The 26,186-nt window shown below is 37.1% G+C and overlaps 1 protein-coding gene across 11 annotated transcripts in view; it reads left to right on the top strand.

Annotated features, from left to right (window-relative positions):
* The first annotated feature begins 1,193 nt into the window (after positions 1-1,193).
* HEATR5A (HEAT repeat containing 5A) overlaps positions 1,194-26,186 on the top strand; it is a 120,730-nt gene continuing 95,737 nt past the window's right edge. For 7 of the 11 annotated variants that reach the window (XM_045450632.1, XM_045450629.1, XM_045450626.1 and 4 more), the window contains exons 1-6: positions 1,197-1,306; positions 16,631-16,830; positions 18,056-18,267; positions 19,474-19,582; positions 22,030-22,179; positions 23,011-23,185. In XM_045450632.1, coding sequence (XP_045306588.1) covers positions 16,705-16,830; positions 18,056-18,267; positions 19,474-19,582; positions 22,030-22,179; positions 23,011-23,185 — 772 coding nt within the window. In that variant the 5' untranslated portion in view covers positions 1,197-1,306; positions 16,631-16,704. Of the gene's footprint in view, positions 1,307-1,522; positions 1,636-15,941; positions 16,019-16,630; positions 16,831-18,055; positions 18,268-19,473; positions 19,583-22,029; positions 22,180-23,010; positions 23,186-26,186 lie in introns of those variants that run through there. The other 4 variants (XM_045450630.1, XM_045450627.1, XM_045450622.1 and 1 more) reach the window with 2 other exon arrangements.

Raw genomic sequence — 26,186 nt, 5'->3', positions numbered from 1 at the left:
AATTAATGATTGATAAGAGGTACATAAAACATAAGTAGGAAACAAAACAGTATGTGCAGCTAAGTTAATAATGCAACTAATACAACTATAGTTCTGCTTATGCTTTCAAAACAGGGTGAGGAACCAAGCATCCGACCACACAATGAGAAGAACAGAGTGTTACTTCTGTGACAGTCCTGTCAAAGACATTTACCCTGATTTTAATGATAAATAAACACCAGACAGATGCAAAGTGAAAGCCATTGTATAAGATCATTGGCCAGGAATCTTCAAAAGTGTCAAGGACATGAAAGTCAAGGAAAAACTGAGGAAGTTTTCCATATTGAAGGCAACTAAAGATACGTGACAAGTAAACACAGTGCTTGATTCTGAACTGAATACTTTTACCATAAAGAAAATTACTGGGACAATTGGCCAAACAATGTATCCTATAAGTGTTTTGATTATGATAGATTGTGATTGTGTAGTTGAGGGTGCTTATTAATAAGACATACACACTGAAGTATTTAGTATTTAGCATCATGTCAGCAACTTAAATCCCAGATGGTTCAGGAGAAAATATTCTTTGTCCCATACTTGCAACATTATTGTAAGCTTGAGACTTGTTTCAAAATAAAAACTGAAAATTATGTTCAAAACGCTGAGTATACTGGAAAAACCGCACTTGACTTGGAGCCAAGTGGCTGTCAGTCCCAATTCCGCCACTGACTCGGGTTGTGACCTTGAGTAAGACGCTTTGTCAGGCCCCAGAGTCTCAGGCTATAAAAGCAGGAGTAGGACTACAAGGCTCTGTAAGGTCTCTTCCATGTCTAACACAACACCATCCACACCCACAGTACTCCCCTTCCTGAATTTCTGCAGGCTCCAGTTGTGTCTTAGCCTTCAGATGCCCCAGTGCCGCCCTTAGGGATTGTGGCTGGCGATAACAACAGACAAAAATACTTGTGGCCCAAATCTCCCGACTGCAAAGCTACTGCCCTGGCCTCAACTTGGGCAGCACCCACCCCGCCTCCCCATCGCTCTTTCGGCGGTGGAGCAGTCACGCTTGCCAAAGTGGGCGTTCGATGGCTCGGCAGTCGGCTGATGGGGCCTAGGATCAGCGGCGCGGCGCAGGGCGCGCTCCCAATCGCTGGCTCCGGCCGCGCTCGCGGATCCGAGCTTTCCGGCTCCGCCCCGCGCGCGCCCGTCCCGCCGCACTGTCTCGCAGTCGCCGCCGCCGGCAAGTCCCGGCGCTGTCCTGCTGCGCTGTGGAGCCGGTAACGTGGCAGGACTGGGACGGGCGCTGAGTCGTGGGGGAGCCCCGAAGGTGAGCTGTCCGGGATTCTGCGAGTGGAGGCGCTGCGGGCGCGAGGGGGCGGTGCCCGGGCTGCCTGCCCACTGGGAGGGATATCACACCCGGGCCTGCACTGGGAGTTGAGAGGCTTGGGGGTCCCCGGGGTGGTCGCGGCTGCCAAGTGGTGACGGAAGCCGGGACCCTGGGCGTGGGCATGGGTGGGGGGATTCGGTGTCGTGGCTGACGGGGGCCGGAGCCCGCCGAGGAGGGACTGGAGTGGGGCGCCAGGACGGCTGAATGGCCAGTGCGGTCCGTCCTCTCCCCCGGCTCTGGGAAAGTCTGGTTTTATCCGAGCACAACAGGTAGGCGTGGACTCTGCCCGCCGGCGGGAGCCCGAGACTCCGGGCGTGCGGGGAAGGTCGGAAGGTCGGAGCCCGCTGGGCCGGACCCGCCCAAGTGGCGCGCCCGCTGCGCCCCAGGTCGGTCAGCAGCGGGGCCCCAAGCCCGGCTTTGGGCGAGGTCCTCCGAGCACCCGCGCCTCACCCTCAAGGCGGGTTTCCAGAAGCGTAGTCGAGAGGGATCCCCTTCTACGCGAGAACTTTTTCCAGTCCTTCTCGCAAGGAAAGACTGTCTTTGCTGGGGTAGCATTTGTATCGTGTGAGGAGACGTTTCTTCTTACCGTACTCTTCGGCCCGCTAAACGTCATTTCAAGTGATTACAAAGTGTTTAGAAACTTCATTAAGTACTTGACGGTGCTGACTAATGACGATAAATGTACCTCTGGCTGTTGAGATGATTTTCGTAACTTTCAAGTCCTGTAATAGGAGTCCAGTGATCGGAGCTCCTTCATTAAAGATCATAATTATACCTTATTTTTATGTACGTTCATTTATTCAGATATTCAGCATCTTTTATGTGTAGGCTTGGCACCCTGCAGGAACTCACAGCCTGGAGGAGACGCTGAAGGGGGGGCGGGGGGGGGGGAGGGGAGATGTGCCCACAAGTTCTGTTCAGGACTTTGGGGGAAGATAAGCGAGGTTAAAGTGCAAGGAGAGCAGAAATCTACTTAGAGCTGAGCATTAGGTGGGTGGGGAGAGAAGAATTATCTTGTTTCATTTTCTAAATGTTTTAGAAAGCGTTTCTTTGACAAAGTGATTTTAGATGTAAGACACATTTTAATGCCATCGATTTTCTTTTCTTTAATGGGGAAGCAGGCAGGGTTTATAACATAGGAACAGTGACCTTTGGAAAAAAGTATGGGAGGTTGGATTTGTCTTAGAATGCAGTTATTTTATATAGTTAACTATAATATAGGAAAAGACTTCTGACCTGAAAGGATACCTGAATTTAGGTTAAGCTCCTCCACTACAATTTGTGGGTCTTAGGTCACTTTTCTCTTCCTTTCTCTTTGTGTATCATTGCATCTGCCTTTAATGACAGGAAATACTCCAGAGTACCTTAACATTTTTAAAAATTATGCAAATAATGAGTACATTCTCAAAGGAAAAAATTTAAGGACTTTTATTTTAAGCAGTGTATCTGTTTTCCATCCCGCTTTACTTCAGAAAGGGGATTGAGACCATTTATAACTTTTATGAGCGTTTCTTAATTATCTTTTGAATAAAGATTAAACTGGATTTGTTTAGGCCTCTTACTATTCTAAAATTCTTTTATTCTAAATCCTGGAAAACTAATTTAATGATCTCTGCATTTCAAAACAAAACAATGCTTTTTAGGATCATCTATCATGAGTCATGAATGCTTGGGCTTTTTTTTTTTTTTTTTTTAAGATTTTATTTTTAAGTAATTTCAATTTGTGGAGCTCAAATTTAAAATCCCAAGATCAAGAGTCATCTGCTCCACCCACTGAGCCAGCCAGGGGTCCCCTCCTCTTTTTTAAAAATAGTAACAAAAGAATTATTTCTAGAAAAGTAGCATAAGGTAGCATTATTAAAGCCCTATGTTTATGATACCTGCCTCAGAAATTGGAGCCACGTATGTGACAGGAAGGAGGGAAAACTTCTACAGGGTGATAATTCTAAATATTTGAAGCTGAGCATACACTTTCACTAATCTTAAAACTGTAGTATGGCTCTAATTTCAATAAATAAAATGTTTTATGTGTGTACTTTTTCAGTAACATAGTTGTACTTACTGCCCAGATAATGCTTCTTTTTGGGTAAATATACAACAGCATCTATTTATATCCTTTTCTGTTGTGTTTGTAGGTATCTATATGATGAATATATGCATGTTTTTGTGTATATATGCAAAATATTCCTCACTTTTCCACTACATTTTTTATTTAAGTAAAATTATCAGAAAGTTGATTACCTATGAAACAGCAGAAACAAAATTATTTGAAATATTTTAGGAGATCTGAAAAAAAAAAAAGAAAGAAAAACATACATGTACAAAATCTTAATGTGTCTAAAAGGCTCTGGAAAGTTTTTTTCTTAACTCATGTGGCAGCAAAATATAACATTACTTTGTATTTAACATTATTAAATACAGTCATTATTTAATCCCACCTTGTGTGGGTATGTTTTATCTTTTGCTGCACAAATATCAGTGAGTTTGATTGATGGAGTGCTGCCCCAGACTGTCTTGGGGAGTTAGAGGTACTAGTATGTTCACTATATTACTTGGGTGGGGCCATGAGGATAGCAGTCAGAAGGCAGAGTAATAATGGAGTTGTTCCAGGGAGATGTACTTGTAAAGTTAAGAGCTTAGCTGAGCATCTGGCATGGGGTAAGAAGCAGTGTCTGCCAATAAAATCCCTCCAGTAAGGCTCCAAGAAGTTCTGAAATGTAGCTAAATTCTAGGCTGGGTATTCTATAAGCTATGTTGTGAATTAGAAGTGGGGAGCCATGAGGAAACGCCAAGGTATCAGACCATAGTGTGGATTAAGGGTGATTCTGTGAATGCTAACTTTGATGTGAGAGCCACAGTTTGCAGAGGGGAAACAGGGGACTCTAAGGCAGGCAGGGTCTAATGGCTAAACCCAAGAAGTCCTAGGTGACGGATTGCATGAGCAGTAAATACAAGGATAGGGTTATTTGGAAAATTGGTCAAGGATTCCTGGCCTCAACTGAGCTAGAGAAATAATGAATGGCATCTTGCACGCACTTTGCTCTTGTACTTAGTAGTCTCGTGTTGCCCTGCTTTTTAAAATGTCTGTACTTTATCAAATAGTATTTTGGTCACTTCCATCACTGTTAGCAGTCTGTTTTGACTTCTTCCTGGTCTCAATGACTTTGCTTCTTTACTTTTAATATGGTGCTCTCTTCCAGCCTAGCTAGAATCCAGATAAGTCATGTCTAAACTGAAATGAATAAGCTGTGAGGGACCAAGAGACTTTGGTCAGTAAAGTTCATGATCTTTGAAACAATTATTTACTGTATATCCTTTAAACACACACACACATACACACAAAACTTTGTTTTCTTGTTACTGGAGTCTCAGTGAGGTACCATGTAGTGGGATTGTTTAGATAGTTATTTTCAGATGAGTGAGGTGGGAGATAAGAATAAGTTTTGTACCTTAAAATCTACCATGTGTCACTCCTCAGTGTCCAGAATGGAATCTGTCTTCCCAGGGGGAGATGGAAGAGTTGGTCTGTGGAACAAAGTGATAAAAATTGTCAAGAATATCCAAAGACTAAACTAACACTGTTGGTACTTCTTGATTTACATCTAGATGAGAAGAGCCCTTTTAAGGTTGATGTCTCTAGAAGACCTCACACTTTAACATAAAGCCTCAAAGTACTAAAGACGTAAGAGGAGAAAGAAGTGATAAAAAAGAGCAACAAAGTTGTAATGATTAGATGCTTGAGTTGGTATGGCAGTAACTGTCAGTAACTGTCAGCGATTAGAGAGACTTTATGCAGCGGCTGTATGAAGTAGTTGAAGGAACATGGACACGGAAATCAGACAGGTGTAGGCATTATCTTATTCCACTTAAATAACGTCTTGACCTTGGACACATTTCTTGTTACCACCATCTGTAAAATGAGGATAATAATATCTAAGTTTCAGTGTTATGAGGATTAAAAGTTTCTAGTAAGTAAATTGTCAAAAAATGTTAGTTCCTTTTCCATTCACTGTCTTAGCGTTGGTCCCTCCTGCTCAGTTCCCCCCTCCCTCCCCCACAATACTTCCTTTATCCTTTAAGGGTTTCTCTTTTGTAATCTGGAGGCAGAGTTGCCAGAGCCAGCAGTACTTCTTCAGTAAGGCCCCCGTTGGCAATCTCCCTCACTGAATTCAGTTTCTGTCGTTGTTCTCATCCCGAACAGTAGTAATCTGCAGCACTTCAGAAAAATAGAGGAGGAAAACAAAGTATGCCTCATCCCCACTTGTGGCACCCCTTATGCCAGTTTATACATTCCCTGTAACTCCTGTGTCTTTCCTCTGTCATCCTAACTTCTCTATTTCATGGGATGTGTTCTCCATTGGTTCCTGGAGCTGCATGTATCTGCCATTCTTGTTGGCCTGTAGTATGCAGCAATAGCAGCATTCTCCTCATTCCTAGCCAGTTTGCAGGAAACACTCTTGGAATCTTGCTATGCTTGATGTATTTTCATTATATATTAAAATAAGATAGTGCTGTGAATGGGCATGTTACAAGTTAGTCTTTTGTGATATGGCAAGAAACATGGATTAAGTTTTTATGAGAATTTGTATTCAGAATTCCAAAAAAAAAAAAAAAAAAAAAAAAAAATTCATGGTGCAGCAAACCATCTTCAGCTTGGAAGGAGTGTGATGTGAAACTTAATTATAAATATGAGTAACATACATTTTTATGTGAATTAATATACTAGGTTAATTAAAAGTATCTTTTCTCCCTTTATTCATAATCCAGAAGTAGATAAGAGAAGAGTCTATTTATATTTAGGATATGTAATGTTAGATACTTCAAAATATTAATCAGATATGGCCACTTGGGGTGCCTGGGTGACTCAGTCAGTTAAGCGTCCGACTTGATTTTGGCTCAGCTCATGATCTCGCAGTTCGTGAGGTAGAGTCCTGAATCATGCTCTGTGCTGACAGCTCAAGCCTGCTTGGGATTCTCTCTCTCCCTCTTTTCCTGCCACCACCCAGCTAGCACTCTCTCTTTTTCTCTCTCAAAATAAATACATAAACATTAAAAAAAAAAAAAAAAAGAAATGGCCACTTTTAAGTAGGTGTGACATTGACTTGTTATATAGTTTTCTAATAAAAATCCTATCATAGTATGAACACAAAGGAATAATTAAATTTCTTGCTTTATAGTATTTAATGATTAGTGTTTCAAAGATTGTGTTCTATAGAATACTAGTTTCACAACATTCCCAGCTGGGGCCAAAAAAAAAAAGAGAAAGAGGTAGTCTGGGGAGAGGTCTGTAATTAAAATATCAAATGCTATGTATGTATGCCCTCCTGGCAGTATATAGTACATATTACCATATTACACCTATGGAGACTCTCTGTCGGAAAGAAAAGTGCCAGTGTGGCATTTCCCAAAAGAATTTGGTTTTTGGACCCCCCCGCCCCCAGACACAGCCTCATCCTTTGGCGTTACTGTTCTACAGAACACTTTAGGAAACATTGCTTTACCTCTTGGACCCTCTCTTAATACGTAAGCTTCTATACTTGTAGTTTTTGTAATTATAATTTTTTTAAAGTAAATACTGCCCCCAACATGGGGCTCGAACTCATGACCCCAAGATCAAGAGTCACATGATCTTGACTGAGCCATCTTGACTGGGCTCAGTTGGTTGAGCATCCACCTTCAGCCCAGGTCATGATCTCACAGTCGTGGATTTGAGCCGCAAGTCGGGCTCTGTGCTGACAGCTCAGAGCCTGGAGCCTGCTTCAGATTCTGTGTCTCCCTCTCTCTGCCCTTCCCCTGCTCACATTCTGTCCATGTCTCTCAAACTTGAATAAACCTTAAGAAAAATTAATAAAATAAAATAAAATCCTCCTTATTGTAATCTAGCCTCAGTATTCTTATCTGTAAATTAGTAGTGCTAGTAGATATTTTATGGTGGCAGTTAAATGAAAAATCCATTTATTACAGCACCCCAGCCTTTAGAGATTCTGATTCATTTGTTTTAGGCTTGGGTTTTGTTTTGTTTTGTTAAGCGTATTTATTTATTTTTGAGAAAGAACATAAGCACGGGAGAGGCAGAGAGAGATGGGGAGAGAGAGGATCCCAAGCAGGCCCTGCACTGTCAGCACAGAGCCTGAAGCGGGGCTCAAAGTCACCAGCCGTGAGATCATGATCTGAGCTGAAATCAAGAGTCAGATGCTTTACTGACTGAGCGACCCAGGCTCCCAGGTTTGGTATTTTCTTTAAAGCAGTTAGAGTCATGAACTCCTTATCCTTGGAGGAAGTAGGAGATGAAACTGATTTTGTGATTTACTGAAAGATGTAGGGGGAAACAGGTGGAAGAGTCCAAATGTAAAGTAATGATCTTGTCCCGTCCCCCTGCCATTTGTTCTGCACATTTTCTTTCTTACATCGTCGTGTAAAAACACGGTTTTTCCTTTCCCCCCTGTGGAAAGGCTTCCTGGCATTGAGGAAAGAGAATGAGCTTTGTTGCCAAACAGACCTGGGTTTATTCTCTCAGTTCTACTATTTACTGACATCTTAATAATTTCTTTATCCATAAAATGGGGACCAATAATACCTTCCTTGCTTTCTTCCTTGTGGTGATTAGAGATGGTGTAAATTAAGCACTTAAAAAGTTGCTAGCTCAATGAGTAATAGCTATCATTGTCATTTTGTGATTTGGGAGTCTCTTAGGAAGATGAAAGACATAGCCAGGAACTACAACAGCAGGCTTATACATGTGTCCTCCTCATTTGTGACAGTACCAAGATGATGCTAACAAGTAGTATTGTGAATTTTAAAAGTTAGTAATCTATAACAGAAATTTAGTTTATTTATTGGTTATTAAGAATTTCAATTAAAAAGTTTTAAAATCTCTAAAAATTTGGAGATAGAGAACTTTATCCATAATGCTACGGATCTAGTAATTATGGTTAAGATTTGTGGATCATGATTTGGAAAAACACCAGAAGAATCTTGCCATCTAAGTGATAGCTGCAGAAACCAAATATATTTTAAGAACCATAAATATAATGGAAAAAGTGCTATACTGAGAGGAAGCAGTAAAAGAATAGGAGAATTAATCATTAAAGGTTTCCTAAGGAAGTGATTTTTTTTTTGAAAGAGGTCCAGTTTTTATTTCTTTAAAGGAGAAATACTTTTTAAAAAAATACTGTATTTTTTTTTTTTAATTTACATCCAAGTTAGTTAGCATATAGTGCAACCATGATTTCAGGAATAGACTCTTTAATGCCCCTTACCCATTTAGCCCATACTCATATTTAAGAGTCTCTTATGTTTTGTCCCCCTCCCTGTTGTTATATTATTTTTGCTTCCCTTCACTTGTGTTCATCTGTTCTGTGTCTTAAAGTCCTCATATGAATGAAATCATATGATATTTGTCTTTCTCTGACTAATTCCACTTAGCATAATACCCTCTAGTTCGATCCATGTAGTTGCAAATGGAAACATTTTATTCTTTTTGATTGCCGAGTAATACTCCATAGTATATATATACCACATCTTCTTTATCCATTCATCCATCCATGGACACTTGGGCTCATTCCATACTTTGGCCGTTGTTGATAGTGCTGCTATAAACATTGGGGTGCATGTACCCCTTTGAAACAGCATACCTGTATCCCTTGGATAAATACCTAGTAGTGCACTTGCTGGGTTATAGGGTAGTTCTATTTTCAATTTTTTGAAGAACCTCCATACTGTTTTCCAGAGTGGCTGTACCAGTTTGCATTCCCACCAGCAGTGCAAAAAAGCATCCTCACCAACATCTGTTGTTGCCTGAGTTGTTAATGTTAGCCATTCTGACAGGTGTGAGGTGGTATCTCATTGTGGTTTTGATTTGTATTTCCCGGATAATGAGTGATGTTGAGCATTTTTTCATGTGTCTGTTGACCATCTGGATGTCTTCTTTGGAGAAGTATCTATTCTTGTCTTTTGTCCATTTCTTCCCTGGATTATTTGTTTTTTGGGTGTTGATTTTGATAAATTCTTTATAGATTTTGGATACTAACCCTTTATCTGATGTGTTGTTTGCAAATATCTTTTCCCATTCCATTGGTTGCCTTTTAGTTTTGCTGATTGTTTCCTTTGCTGTGCAGAAGCTTTTTATTTTGATGAGGTCCCAATAGTTCGTTTTTGCTTTTGTTTCCCTTGCCTCTGGAGACATGTTGAGTAAGAAGTTGTTGCTACCAAGGTCAAAGAGGTTTTTGCCTGCCTTCTCCTCGAGGATTGTGATGGCTTCTTACATTTAGGTCTTTCATCCATTTTGAGTTTATTTTTGTGTATGGTGCAAGAAATGGTCCAGGTTCATTTTTCTGCATGTTGTTTTCCAGTTTCCCAGCACCACTCACTGAAGAGACTGTCTTTATTCCATTGGATATTCTTTCCTGCTTTGTCAAAGATTAGTTGGCCATACGTCAGTGGGTCCATATTCTGTTCCATTAATCTGAGTATCTGTCTTTGTGCCAGTACCATACTGTCTTGATGATTACAGCTTTGTAATGCAGCTTGAAGTCTGGAAGTGATTTTTGTTTTAAGCTGAATTTTAAAATGCTGAGTTTATTTAGAAAGAAGCAAGGTATTTCAGATTCAAAGATGGAATAAATACAAGATTTAAAAATAATGAAGATAAAACTGTATTAAAGAACTCTAAAATTACAAAAGATTTTCTTCAGTATCCATTTTAGCCTCAAACCAGTGAAGTGCAGTGGTTCATTGTGTCAGCAAACTAACTTTAGGACTATGCCTAGAGATATTTAAAGTAGGATTACAAAAAGACCTCCATTTTTCTTTACCAGCCTCCCTCTGGCAACATTGTAAGCATGCTCTGTAACTTGTGAGTTGCTATTTTGTAACCTATAATTTTGCAAAGCCAGAATCACAGGTCAAAGAGAATCTTAATTTAGGTCAGAATAGAATGAGCCACCTTCTTTCTAGAGTAATGCTAATTACTGTTTTGCTTTGTGTTCTTTGGAAAAGTTTGGATTTTAAGATTTATGTATGTTTCCTAAATTGTGGGAGATCCTGGAGGGTTTTTTTGTCTTACTTTATGCTTTTTGGACAAAACTGAGAAACTAAAGACTGGAGGCTGTGTTGAAGCTGTTGTGGTATCTTTTGGAGAAGTGAAAATTGAAGGAAGGACAGTAACTGAAAGTGAAGTATGATATATTTCAAAACTTAAGGCCTGATGCATTCTGGAATTAGTTTCATTTACTGCGTAGTGGCTTGTTCATTTTGTAAATTGGTCTTTTCATCCTCTGGGGGAAAAAAAAACTAGCAAACCCAACAGATGTATCTTATTTTGTTTGTTGTTGTCTCTGACTATTTGTGATCTTTCCACTTTTCCCTTTTGAAAATGATATAATGAATCTTTTTAAGAAACAAAATGACCAAAACGATTAAGAAGATTCTTTTTCCCTGTAAATTTTAACCATAATTTTAAATATGTTCCCATCCCTACCAAAACAGATCTTTAAACCCTAGATAGAGAAAATCATGTTAATGCTACATGTTTTGTTTTGTTTTGTTTTGTTTTGTGTTATCCTTAAAATTGTTGAAGGTGCTTAAACTTTTTTGCCTGTGTAAATTTGACATTAACTCATTTTCAGATGGAAAATTAGCCCTTCATGATAAGACTATTAACTTCTCTTGGGGATGGCTTTGGAGTAAGTTACTCTAGCAAACCGGGGCCTTGGAGATTTGGCCTCCTGTGGTTTCTCTTTCTGTCAGCAGTTAACAATATTTATACATATGTATTACTCTAGAGCAATAAAGTCATTGGCTTGAGAACACTAGACAGATTATAGACATTAGACTTTCCTACACTAAGTCAAATCTTTGAAGACTGAATATGTTATTTAAATCGAATCATATGGGGGTGCCTCGGTGGCTCAGTCAGTTGAGCATCCGACTTCAGCTCAGGTCATGATCTCGCCGTCTGTGAGTTAGAGCCCTGCGTCGGGCTCTGTACTGAGAGCTCGGAGCCTGGAGCCTGCTTCAGATTCTGTGTCTCCCTCTCTCTCTGCCCCTCCTCTGCTCATGCTCTGTCTCTCTGTCTGTCAAAAATAAATAAACGTTAAGAAAAATTTTTTAAAAATCGAATCATATGAATTTGCTGATATTCAGCCATTTCTTGACCTATAAAAATGGCAGTTCGTATAATTCAGGTTAATAGCTTAGTTGTTCTTAAACTTTTCCATTAAACTAGTATTCTTCCCAGTAGAAAGGAGTGACTTTTTTTTAAAAGAAGCCTAGAAAAGTTTGTCATGCTTAGAATTTCTCTGAAGTTTCATGTTTTATCTTGAAACACTGTTAATTTTGCCTTCTAGTGCATATTGAATGCATATTTATTTTAGTATAAAATGATGTGTTAAGTTAGTATCGGGGGAAATGGTTAAGTAAAATTTTATCCTCCAATACAATTCTGTTGGCACTCTGCTGGGGTTTTCCCACTTGGAGAGCCACAGTGCCTTAGAATGGTAGGACTGTACCTTAGGGCCTTAGGTCTAGTACACAGTGCCTGCTTTTCTCAGTATAGACTTGAGGGATGAAAATTATGACTGAGTCACTGGGAGTATCTGGCATACATAAAATACAAACAGTTATCACAAAGGAAATAAACAGTGCCTCAGAGAAATGTATGGTCTAAAAAGCATTGAAGGGCATTTGTAAGCTTAGTTCAACTATTGGTTTTATGTTAGCATATATAATATTTGACGGTAAAGTAATATTCATGTGTATATTTTTAAAATACAGAGTAAGTGGCCATAACAGGTACATGTTACTGTTTCTCCATGAGACAGCTTACTTAGGTCTGGAAATTACCATTGTGCTGTATTTTGATTAATACTTTAGGCTGCATTTTATTCATTGAGATTAATAGTACACACTAATCTTATTAGATATCCTGAGAAATCTTTTGGGTAACTTTTATTCCTAGATTCTCAAACTTATTAAAGTAAGGAATTTGGTGCTCAGTTTTTAGGAAACAGTACGATGGTCTTTTGTTCCATGCTATCCACAAATTGTCTACAAGTTCTAAGCTTTTTAAAAATTTGATTTGAAGGCATCTGAGGGGCTTGATTGAATGCTTGAGTGGCAGGATAGTATGTAGTGGTTAAAGCACATGTATATAGAGTCAGATTGCTCATGTGTATGTCCAGGTTCATTGTGACCTTAGGAAGCTGCTTAGTTTCTCTGTGCCTCAGTTTCCTCATCTAAAAATAGCTAGCTGCCTCATGAACAGTTCTGTGAATTATTCAAGAAAATGTAAAGCACTTATAGTAAGTTGCCAATAAATGTTAGCTTCTGTCAAAAATAATGGCAAGCATTACAGTGGGAACTGTAGTTGTACGAATTTTTTTTAAGTAGCATAATTGTTGTTTGAAAAGTATATTGTAATATATGTTCACTTTTAATAAACTAATTATTTTGTGATTGCAACAGAAACATGAAAATGGGAAATAAGGGAAAATTAGAAAAATAAGCAGACTCCACATACATATAGTTCTAGGGTGTGATTATATTAAAACTTGTAGTAGATTGACTGCATTTGTATTCGTCTACCTAAAGTGAAACTTCAGGTAGTAATAGGAACATCTGTTATTTGCAGAAAGCATTTGCTTATCCCATTGATAGTGCATATGTGGAGATCACAGGTGCATTTTAGACTTTGGTGTTTAGATGTGGGATTACTTGGATGAATTTTCTACTTTTAGGAGTAATTTATGAGAGGAATGTATTGAAGACATTGGAGATAACTCTGTGCCCTGCTTATGGTCTCAAGCTTTTTACTGAATTATTTATTATTGCATTGTGTTAGCTATTTTGCTTCTTGATAGATCATTTTACACCACAATATTGCTGCTGCCTAAGGAAAAAAAAAAAAGTCTCTTCAGCAGTCCTAATGACCTCTAAAAAGGGTAATTTGATTCTTAAGATAGAATTTTGACTTGCCGTGGTGGTTATAAGAAATTTTCTCTATAATATTGAGGTAATATTTTTTCCTCATGCAATCATAGAGATTTAGTGCAAACTTGCCTTTCATCTTCTGTATACTTAGAAGTTTTCTTCCAGAAATTGTTTCTCTAGTATTTATTAACTTTATAATTATTTGTGTGTATTTTGGTCAGGTGGCTTCGATAATTTAAGGAGGGTTAAAAAATTTTTTTTATTAAGTTTATTTATTTTTGAGAGAGGGCACAGGGGAGGGGCAGATAGAGAGGGGGGATAGAGGATCCAAAGCAGGCTCCTTGCTGACAGCAGGTAGCCTGATGCGGAGCTTGAACCCATGAACCGCGACATCATAACCTGAGCCAAAGTCAGACACTTAACCAGCTAAGCCACCCAGGCTCCCCAAGGAGGGTTTTTAAGGCAAGAATCTAAAACTTCATGTCTCTGTAAAAGTGAATTTGTTAGCACCATTGTTTATATAGTTCTTGTTCTTTAAAATTGACATTTCCAAAAATAACCTAATATTTACTTTTTTTTTCCTTTTTTTTGAGGACTGTCAGTACAGGTTATGGGTGGTATCCAGTAGGCAGGCAGGACTCACTGGGAGGGGACAACCAAGATGGCTAAAGCAGCACACTGGGTTGGTGTGTATGGATTGGTAAAAGCTGTCTTTTGGGCTCTGGGGCAGCATCATAGTCAGAATCTAGAATATTAGCCCAAACCAGAGGGACACAAGCAAGATAAAGAGTAGGAGTTAAAAACTTAACATGCCTGGGGGCACCTGGGTGGCTCAGTTGATTGAGCGTCCGACTTAGCTCAGGTCATGATCTCACAGTTTGTGAGTTTGAACCCCGCATCAGGCTCTGTGCTGACATCTCAGAGCCTGGAGCCTGTATCGGATTCTGTGTCCCTCTCTCTCTGCCCCTAACCCACTCGCGTTCTGTCTCTGTCTCTCTCAAAAATAAATAAACGTTAAAAAAAAATACTAAAAAAAAAAACCTGAAGAAGTTGGCAAGTAATGTAGGTGAATGTGGCAGCTGTGGCCTGCTGGAGAGTCCCTCTCTTAAATTCAGCCATTTGTTGCTGTATGGGGATAGGCACCCAGGTTTTTGTGTAGAATCTTACATTTAAATGTTAGTAAGTCATTTTTTCCACCGATAAGTTACAAGCTAAATTTGGCCAACAGGGTACCAGTTTGTGACTACTGTCTCTTAAGGGGGCTTTTTTCAGGTTTATAATAATTTTGATGATCTGAAACTATAGATAATTTTATATCAGTAAACTCTCTGGGAGTAAAAAATGAATAAAGGAAAGAAAAGCCTTCCCCATGTCTCCCATCTGATTTTCTAATACATCTTTACTTCTCTCTAATACATCTTTGGCTTCTCTATAAAAGATTGAGATTTATTTGGGGGAATATTAGCTATGTATTAATATCTCTTAGTTTAATTACCTGTAGCATTCTGACTGTATTTCCATGAAATTCTAATTACCTGTTTCTATTTAGCTGGGAGTTTTATATAATACATCAAATTTATTTTTGATACATTATTGAACAGGTGCCTTCCCTATTTAGTGTTCTTGATGATAGTTGTCTTTCTTGTAAGTAGTAGTGATGATTTTTTTTTTAAGTGTTTATTTATTTTTGAGAGAGAGAGAGAATGTGTGTGAGCAGGGGAGAAGCAGAGAGAGAGGGAGACAGAGTATCCAAAGCAGGCTTTGCACTAGTCACAGAGAGCCTATCAAGGGGCTCGAACTCACGAACCGTGAGACCATGACCTGAGTCGAAGTCAGACGCTGAACTGACTGAGTCACCCAGTGCCCTGATGATTATTTTTTAAAAACCAGCTTGTGTGTTTTTTCTTAAACTTTTCCCTTTAAAAAAAAATTTAAAGTAAACTCTGCCCTCAAAGTGTGACTCGAACTCAGGACCCCAACATTAAGAGTCTCATGCTCTACCACTTAGCCAGCCAGGCATCCTGCTTGTGTGTTTCTTCATTTCTTAACTAATTCTTCCAACTTTCTATTGTGATCTTTTTAAAAATACAGAAAAAAATGAAGAATAGTGAAATAACTGTTCACATACCCACTATCTACATAAAGCTGTTAAACATTTTGGGGCGTTGGGTGGTTCATTCGGTTAAGTGTATGACTTCTGCTCAGGTCATGATCTCGTGGTCTGTGAGTTCAAGCCCCATGTTGGGCTCTATGATGACAGCTCAGAGCCTGGAACCTGTTTTGGGATCTGTCTGTCTGTCTGCCCCCCCCCCTTTCCCCCTCTCCCCCCCTCCCCCTCCCCGACTCATGTTCTCTTTTGCTTTCAAAAAAAAATTTTTTTTAAAAAGCTGTTAGCATTTTACTATATTTTATGGCTAATTGATTTACTTATTCAAAAATGAGTTGCAGACACGCTGCTTTACTGCTATAAATTTGAGCATGCTCCTAAAAATAAAAGATTCTGTAATCAGAATGTCATCTTACAAGTGTGTGTGTGTACACTTACATGTTATTTATGTTCTGGAAAGTGTATGCCCAGGACATGCTCATGAATTAAAACAAACAAACAAACAAACAAAATCTTCTCTTTTTTAATTTGCTACAACAGGAGTGAAGGCTACTTTGGATCTGGGTCATAGCAGATATGATCTTTATTGCTACAATCCCTGGGCACCATCCATCCAAGTACCTTCAATAATAGGACTTTGCTTTCACAAGGTTCACGGAAATAAGGAGACTATTCTGATAGAGATGAGACTTTTTCCTAAAACTCCTAGCTTCAAGCTACACAGAATATTAGACTAGGGGAACAGATGCTGATAGGAATAAGTCCTTTTAAATTGCTAGGTAAAAGACAGAATATATGCCCAGGGAGATACAGAATTTTAGTAGGAGGTCTGGATATTTGGTTATTTGTTGATATGTACTCATGACTCATTTTATTTTAGTGAAAGGGTATTTATCCTACAAAGAAAATGGAAAACTAATACTTGAATAGCCCAACCTAAAAATTTTCAGGATTTTAATGAAATTTCTCTTCTGTTTAGCAAGTTTTTGTATCTGTATATGAATAATGCCTGAATGTCTGTTTTGTCTGCTCTCTAAAAAAGGAGTCAAAGGTGGATTTTGTGTCATTGTTAAGAGTTTGGGATTGGTATTTCCCAGTTTCACCCCAGAGCTATTAGAAAAAATATTGCCACTTTAATTATGCTTTTGTGCTTTCTGTAGAAGATTCAGTATTATGATTGCCTTCCTTTTTACTCTCCTTTTAAAATATGTTCTTTTCCTCTATTACAGATTTTTTTCTTAGGTGTATCAACTGAAGTTTAATGAGAAGAATTGTGACCAGCTAGGAGAATTTTCTGCAAGGAATGGAATTAGCTCATAGCTTATTGCTGAATGAAGAAGCATATAATCAACTAGGTGAAGTTCAGAGGGCAGAGTTTATTTTTGATTGGTTGAGATATTTGGAGAAGCTCTTGCTGGCAACCAGCAGGGTGGGTAAAATTGCAAAAACTGTTTTTGTGTGTGTTTTTTTAAAATGCTGGATAATGTTTAGTTCCTTTGGTTTGCTTTTCTACTTCTGCCCAGAATAACCTAAATTAGCTTTCAAATGGTATACCTTATTGAGAGTTTATAATGAAATATTACAAGAAGTTTGTTCTTTCAAAAAGCAGGAAGAAGTCAGCCAATATTTTTTATATTAAAATATGTATAAAAATATAAACTATGAACCACATTTTATTAGATTTCATTTTCATTATCATGTTCACCTTCATATGCATGAAGCCCTTGTGTAAGATATTGCTAAATATTGTAATGGGAGTTTTAAAAAGTTGTGAGCTCTCTAAGGAGAATGTAATTGGAAAAGTCTTTTAGTAAACATATTCACTTTTAAGTTTATGAAATAAGTACCAAAAAAAAAGACACGCTCATATTTTCACCTGTATCCAGCATTTGTTAACGTTTTGCCATATTTGACTGATTTACCAAGCCATGTGAGGGGATTTTACACCTAAATACTTCTGCATACATCTACTAAAAATGAGGATATTCTCACAATATCATATGCAATGCAAAAGCGGTCCAGAGACACTACTCATGGAAACATTTGGAATTTAATAAGGCAAAAATCCATACACTAACAAATACTTCATTGTAGAAGCTTAGACCTTAGTGATCACCTGAGTACCGTTACTGCTGTAATGATACTCTGTACTCCTTTTTCAGAGAGCAGACAAGTAAAATGGAGTAACATTACTGGCATTAAATGCATAAGTTTGCAAAAAGAAAATTGCACTAAACTTAGAAAAAGATCTAAGTAAAACAAATAATCATTCATGACAAGGTCAGCTTTAGTGACCGATTATAAACTGCTCATGTACATATACATATGGCAGAGGCTTAATAGTTAGAATACAACTTTGCTCTACCTTTCACTAGAAAAAGATTTAGAAGAAATAGAGCCCTTGTCTTTTTTTACAGTGACTCCAGTGTATATTGGCCCAGAAATTATTTTTTAGAGATATCCTCAGGGCACCGAACTACCTGTTCGTGTGGTGTAGATGACTACATCACCAACTGATCTGTAATTTTTAGTCAAAATAATTTTGCATTTTTCTAGAGTTTTTAATTCTTAAATATATGAAAGAAAAATCGTATTAGAGGATTACATGTAATTATGTTGACTTTGAATTGTCTTTTTGTTACCTTCCTTTCTAGAGTGATGTAAGGGAGAAACAGAAGACTCTGGTAGAACAGCTCCTATCTTTGTTGAACAGCTCTCCAGGGCCTCCTACCCGCAAACTGCTGGCTAAAAATCTCGGAATTCTTTATAGTATTGGAGACACGTTCTCTGTTTATGAGACAATCGATAAATGTAATGATCTTATTCGTAGCAAAGATGATTCTCCAAGTTATCTTCCCACTAAACTGTAAGTTAAATATTAAAATTGAACATAAAACAAAATAGTGCTTCCTTGTGGTATCATTTCTCTAAAGAACCCAAACTACTTGTACCCAAACTGAATACAAATTATTTCACTCATTTTTTTAAATCTAACTTTTAAAAACATATAACATTTTTCCACTGACTGTTCTAAAAAATATTTTAGGTATATTTGAAGTCTTGATTTGGGAATCAAAACTCTCACTAAAAATTTAGCAGTTGAAGACTCATAAATATAGAACACAAACTGGTAGTTGCCAGAAGTAAGGGATAATGGGGGGACAGGTGGAATAGGTGAAGGGGATTAAGAGGTACAAACTTACAGTTATAAAAATAAATAAGTCATGGGGATGAAAAGCACACCATAGGGAATATAGTCCATAATATTGTAATAGTTTTGTATGGTGACGGATAGTGACTGCATTTATTGTAGTGAGCATTTTGTAATGTTTATAATTGTCGAATCACTGTACACCTGAAGCTAATGTATGTCAACTATTAAAAAAAAAGTGTTTAAAGATACATACAAAAAATCTTAGCAGTTGAGTGTTTAAGAAAAAGAGATTTTAAATTCTCCACCTTTTGGGTGTTCTTTCAATTTGTTAGTTCTTATTAGTAAAAATTAATAGTAACTACAATATAGAAAAATACTCTTCTGAGCTCCTGAAAAGAAACAGCTTAGAATTTTTCAACGTATTATTCAGTTCATTTTTTCATCCGTTATTTTAGAGAAGGCAGCTTGCCATGTATGGTTCCACAGTAGTTATTTTACAGAAATTTTTGTTGATCTTTTAGCTTATAACAGGATATATCTTCCCATACAGGTTTCAGACTACAGACTTGATAAGAACATTATTTCCTATTTTACTTATCTTTTATCTTTAAGAGTATCTTTGATTATCTAATATATGTAGGTCAATTGTATGAAAAATTACTTTATAAAATTTGAGGGAATGGAATCTTTGGGCTGAGGTTTAGATTATTTGAAGATACATCTTTTTAAAATTCTTGTTATTGAAAGTATAATTATTTGATACTCATACAAGTGTTATGCCTTAGGATTTAACTGTGGAGTCGATTGTGGGCAATTTTATCCTTTAAAGGTAAAATTAAATAGTCACCTTTAATAGTCTAAGATTTTTTTTCCTTTTTTTTCCCTCGTGACTGATTTCTAATTTAAATGTTGTTTCAGTGCTGCTGTGGTATGTTTGGGTTCCTTGTACAAGAAGTTGGGGAGAATCCTGGTTAACACCTTTACTGATACAGTGGGGAATATTCTTAAAGCTATGAAGAGTGCAGAGGTGAGTGCAAGTTCAACCAAAGAATAAAAAGGTAGTATTATATAGGTTTTATGATTTCTTGAACCAATAAAATTTCTTTACATATGATAAGCATATGTAGGTATGTATATAAATTTATCCATAAAAATATTTCTGGGAGATGCACATAGGTACTTGGTATATTGAATCTTTATTAGAAAGCCCATAATGTGTGATTATAGATAAATTCAGGTAGGCAAAAACTAAGGTATTTCTCTGGCAGACCCATCCCTGCTTCTTCCTCTCACATCACCTTTCCCCAATACTGCTTACTAGTACTACAGCAAGTGCTTGTCAATAAGGACAAGCTGCTCCTCCTCCACTTACTCGCTGTCTCTCTTTCAAAATAAATAAAAATAAACTTTATTTTTTAAATGTTTATTTATTTTGAGAGAGAGAGAGTGTGTGAACAGGGGAGGGGCAGAGAAAGAGGGAGACCCAGAGTCCGAAGTAAGTTCCATGCTTTGAGCTGTCAGCACAGAGCCTGATACAGGGCTTGAACCCATGGAACATGAGATCATGACCTGAGCCAAAGTGGACGGTCACCTGACCGAGCCACCCAGGGGCCCCTAAAAATAAACAAAAAAAAAAATGTTTTTAATATAAAAATGTCATACCAGTTCTTGTTCTAACCTTACCTAGAAAAGAAGTCTAGAAAACAGCTCTGAAATAATTTAGAAAAATGCTGTCTAGTTAAACACATTTTTTTAATGCACCAAGATACAACATTGGAAAGTTCAAATGTAAAATATGCTAAATTTTGAGAAGAACATAGCTGATTTGGGGTGCCTGCCTGTCTCAGTAGCACAGGCAACTTGCAGTCTCAGTGTTGTGAGTTCAAACCCCATGTTAGGTGTAGATGTTACTTAAAAAAATAAAACCTTAAAAAAAAAAAAGAACATAGCTGATTCAAGAAGTGATGCCTGTTATATAACACTGGTGATAGAATCTACTCAGGAATTCACTTCTGAGCAGTGGTTTGCTGAAAGATTAAAGAAAGTGATTTAGCAGAAGAGATTGTTCGCATCTTTAATCTTTTGTTTTTAGAGGAAATGTTTGTAACAACTTTTATCTAGTGAGGAATGACCACTTTAAACTTTTTTCTGACTTCACTCCCATTAGTTAAGCTGTCTTCTTTTCAGGCCCTATAGTTAACAGAGAATTGCTGTATAGGTTTCTGAAATTGTAAAGTTATTGCTAAGGATTTTATTTCTTCTTATTTTTGCCTTTATTATTTAGTTGATCAGGTACCACAACATGTTGGATATATCAAAAGGGTTCCCACCTTTGATCCACACCTTTCAGTAATAGACAACATAAAGATGGGATAGAAAGAAATTTAGAAGTTTCACCTTAGGACCCATTTTGTTACGTCCACCTGTAATTATTCACTATTGTGCTCCTTTGAACAAAGATATTCAAAAATGAATATGTAAATTAAAAACATCAGGGGCACCTGGGGTGGCTCAGTTGGTTAAGTGTCATACTCTTAATTTTGGCTCAGGTCATGACAAAGATGAACGAAGATGTTCATATATCTTTAAACAGATAAAATAAATTAATATTCCTATGAAAAGGATACTTGATGTTGATCTTGTCTTCTCTCAACTTTAGTTATCTTTAGTGGCCTTAACTTCCTGAGATATAGAAATCATTTGGGGCATTTAGTAAAACATCAGTAACATGAGGAGCTACTATTTTTTGTGTGTGTTTACTATGTGCCTGGCACTGTGGTGAATGTTTTCCCCATAGGGTTTATTTACTTCTCATACTGGCTCTATGGGGTTTATCTTATCCTCATCTTATAGATGGAGAAATAAGTAGGAACAACTTAAAGCCACACAGGTACTAAGGGTCAGAGCCAAGATTCAGACCCAGGTCTTTTTAAGTCTGAAGCCCAGACTTGTCCTCAGGGTTAAACTACTTGACTCATTAAATGATGTTAAAAGCTATGAAATCTGAGCATGTACTATAGGTCAGGTACTATTCTAAGTACTTTACCTGTAGTAACTTGTTTGATCTCCACAATAGCCTTTGAGGTGGATACGTCCATTTAACAGATGAAGAAACAGTTTTGTCCAAGGTCACCCACCTGCTAGGTGGCAGACCCTACACTCTTACCATATTGCCTCATTAACAGCAACCATTTATTGAATGCTTAACAACATGCAAGCTTTGTGCTGGGCACTTTTCATATAATTTCATTTAATCTTCACATCAACCCTTTGTATTGTGTTGAAATGTAATATAGACAACATTTTTCAAATAGTAAACAGTACATAAAATAACAGCTGTTAATGTTGGGTGGGTTGGTTAGTGTACACAGATAGGTAAGTGTTTTACTAATGTAGGAGGTAAATTTTGATGCTAAATGCTGCTTTTCACAGTGAATTTCTTTTCTTACTATTTAAATTTCTTCTTTTTGGTAGTCTCAAGGTCGATATGAGATTATGCTGAGTCTACAAAATATATTAAATGGACTAGGAGCTGCTGCTATACCTTGCCACAGGGATGTTTATAAAGCTGCTAAATCCTGCCTAACAGATAGATCCATGGCTGTTCGTTGTGCTGCTGCAAAGGTGAATGGTCTAATAAGCAGAATTTCTCAAAATAAATATAAAGAAAATTAAATTAGTTTATCCCTGTGAAAACACTAATAACAGCCACATGATCCTAAAGCTACAACCTTGGCAATCAGCTGAGACTAATCTTATGTTAGTATATGAGGAAACTGAGGCCCAGAGAATTCTGTGGATTTCCCAAGGTTCTTCAAGTAGTTCACAGCACATTGTTGGAGGGTGGGGAATTCATGTTACCAGACTCTAAGTATTCCTTTCAGTCTACCATGCTTCTTCTCTGTAATTTTGTAAACTAAATTTTACATGTAAAGTTTACATTATTTGAAAGAGATCTGTTCTTATCATGCCTTTTTTTTAAGTCTAGGATTTAGATTTTGACATTTTAATTTCTTTTGAATATGTCACTTTTTGCAAGCTAGGAACAGAATCAAACTAAGGCAGTCTAGTCTTCTAAGGATCCAGGCCAAGTCTTGAGATCCTGTGCAAAATTATCATGCCTTCTTAATGTAGTTGGTTAGATAATGTGGTAAAGTTGTTGTAATCATTGTCACAATTGCTCATAGCCAACAAATTTGTTCTAAAGATATTTTTCCTAGCCTATTGAGTCAGAATGGATTTTCCTCCCACCCTCTGTGGACACATTGTTTTATATAATATAACTTTTATGACTTTTAATAAGTACTCATTTTTTGTCCCTGTAGTCATTGTTTACATACTTTAAATTTGTATATCATTTTTGTTAGAACTTGATAGTTTCTACAACTCCTATAGCTCTGAACCTGACAGTTAACATTTTGTTGTTCATTAATGTCTCTTTTTCCAATTAAATAGTGTCTCCTTGAACTTCAGAAAGAGGCCATCTTTATGTGGAGTACAGACCTGGATAGTGTGGCCACACTATGTTTTAAGTCCTTTGAAGGTTCCAATTATGATGTGAGGATTTCAGTTTCAAAGCTACTAGGCACGGTGTTGGCTAAAGCTATAATTTCTAAACATCCAGGAGGAGGTAAATTTATATAATTATTTTCATAATGTCTTATAATTGTTTCCCAGCTGATTTATACAAACATAAGGGAGTATTACTACTATCCAATATTAATTCTGAAGAGCTGCAGGATATCTTAGAGATCAATTTTAGTTTATAAACATTGCTAAAGGTCCCAAGATTTCATTTTTAAACAATTCAGTAAAAATTTGAGGGAAAAAAATGAACTCTTGAAGAAATACACTTTATTTAGTCATTGTCTTTCTTTATACTATGGTCTTTGCTTTTTTTTAAAAGTAAATTGTGAAACATTATCTAATAATAGATATGATCTGTATCTTAGTTCTTTTTTTAAGCAACATGCATTTGATTCCCTATTTTTGGCTTGCCATTTTCTAGGTCGGTATAAGGGAACAATGGTAAAAACAATTGGTAAATAATTCCAAACAACAGTTATTTGAAATTCACCATACTTGGACAATTTGTTTTTGTTACGTTTTATTCCCTATTCCTACACTTATAGGCAATGAGCACAGATGGGATATTTTTGAAAACAAGAATTTGCCTGGATTTAATCAACAGTGTATGTAAAACATTGATGAGTAATTGAAAATTTGCTTTATCATTCTGTCTCCAAAAAATAAACAATCTCACACAAATGAAAATGTGATTGTTCTGTAGAACCTTGCTTCTCAAACATTCGTAGACCTGTAGTATCAGCATCACCTCGAAGCTTGTAAGAAATGCAGAAACCCAGGCCCCACACAATTTACTAAATCAAAATTCTCATTTGAACAAGATCTCCAGATAATTCATAATGCACATTAAAATTAGAGAGGCATTGCTTAAGAAATCATTATCATTATATAAAGGGAAATTGTTTTTTCTAAAGCCAGTGTTTCTTAACCAGGGATGGGAGAGGACAGTAAGCACAGCATATCACAGTCACATGGGGAACATTAATAAACTACAGTCCCCTCATTCTGAGATTATAAGTAAAATTTATAATAAATTTTTATTTTCATTACAGTTTCTCTAATCTTACAATTCATTAAGACTTTCTTACTTTTCGGGTGGTGAGGAAAGGGTGAATAGGAACAGGAAGAAGCCACACACAAAAAAACCCAAACCATAAAAAAAGTTGTTCAGGACAGTTAGGAGTTTAAATCTTAAGCCACCTAAAAAATTAAAGTTAGAAAACATGTTTAATGTCTTTTGAATTAATCCTTTTGAAAATGTGGATTGCTCATTTCTATAAATGTATCATTAGCACTGGCACACAGTTGCAGTAAAAAAAGCAAAATGTAGAAATGCATAAGAAATGTGAATAAATAAGTGTATATGCTTTGATGGTAGCACTAAACTAATGCTAGTGTTTTTGTAATCAGATTGAGCAAAGTGAAGAATCAGCTTCATCCACACTAAGAAATCTTTAGGGTTTAGCCTAATCTTTTGTTAGAAATTCTGTCATCTTGTGTCAATAAATTCTAGCCTGCAAATAATCGAGTTATTTTTGTACCACTAAGAAGTGATCTAGGTATCATAATAGAGTTTTTAAAGGTGGGGACTAATAGCAACATAGTGCTGAATAATTTAGAAAACCAATGCATTGGAAGTTTATATACTCAACCATAATATACAAAGGTTATGAAGTAGAGAACTGAAATGATTTTCCTAGTAAAACTAACAGGCTTCATTCAAACAGGTGGTATGTTGCTCCAAGGCACTTAAAAAGCAGGGATTAAGTATGACATTTTCCTATCATTGGAACGAGTTGTAGGAATTGATGTGATCTTTTAATATCTAATTTAATATTGTAAAACCTTCATTTGTAAGCATAATTCGTTCTGGAAGCATGCTTGTAATCCAAAGCACTTGTATATCAAAGCAAATTTGAAGAAACATTGACTCAGTTGTGATCACGTGATATTTAGCATCATGTACTACTCGTATTGCAAGACATCACTCATTTATCAAGTTAAAATTTGTTAGAAATGTTTGCTTGTCTTGCAGAACACTTGCTGAACAAGTTACTTGCAATCCAGGGTTTTACTCTATCATTCTCTTACCTGCTCAAGGACATTGCCCTAGGAAGTCTCTCCTCTCATATCAGCTTTTCCCTCTCTATTGGATTATTACCTACAGAAACATGATTTTGTTTCTCCCATCTTTAAAAAAAAATAATAAATTCTTTTCTGTCTCATTTCCCAGTGAGCTGGAGGTCCATTTCTCTTCCTTTTGCAGCAAAGTTCCTCCGAAGAGTTCTTGATACTGTCTTTAGTTTCTCTCCTGCCATATTTTTCAAACCCACTTCAGTTAGGATTCTCCTCATTCACTCCTTCAAAACTGCTTTTTATGTTAAGGTCACCAAAGACCTCCATGTTCATTCATTCATTCAGTAAATATTTGTTGAGTGTTTATACTTGGCCAGTATCTTTTCTGAGTACATGGGTTATGTCATTGAACAAAACAAATCAAAAGTGCCTATTTTGAGCTTATATTCTAATACTCTGCCATGCCAACATCAGTGGGCAGTTCTGTTGTCTCACTTGACCTTTCAGCAGTATTTAACTTGGCAGATCCTTTTCCTCCTCTTTTTTTCACTTGCCTATGGGACTTCATTCTCTCTTGGTTTTCCTTCTTCCCCACTAGAAATTCCTGTTCCATCTTTGATGATTCCTTATCTTTTTACAGAAGAAGCCCCTTGCCTAGTACTTGGTCTTCTGCAGTGTATGTATGTGCATCCTCTTGGTGATCTTACCCAGTTTCGTGGCTTAAATACCATCTTTCAGGGATTCTTGGATTTGTATCTTTAGCCTGGGCACCCAACTCTCATATCTAGCTGCCCCTTTGACATCTCTTTGGAAGTTTATTTGATGTTTCAAGTGAACTTGCCCTAAAGCGAATGCCTGATCTCCCCTCCCCTAGAAAATATACATACCTGTTCTACTTACAGGCTTGCTAATCTCAGTTGATGCCAATTCTATCCTTCCTTCCAGATGTTCAAATAAAAATTTGGAAA

Source organism: Leopardus geoffroyi, chromosome B3 (assembly GCF_018350155.1).
Source record: "Leopardus geoffroyi isolate Oge1 chromosome B3, O.geoffroyi_Oge1_pat1.0, whole genome shotgun sequence".
In the NCBI taxonomy this organism is placed as follows: domain Eukaryota; kingdom Metazoa; phylum Chordata; class Mammalia; order Carnivora; family Felidae; genus Leopardus; species Leopardus geoffroyi.
The sequence above is the reverse complement of the archived record's forward strand: the minus strand, read 5'-3'. Positions and strand labels throughout refer to the sequence as shown.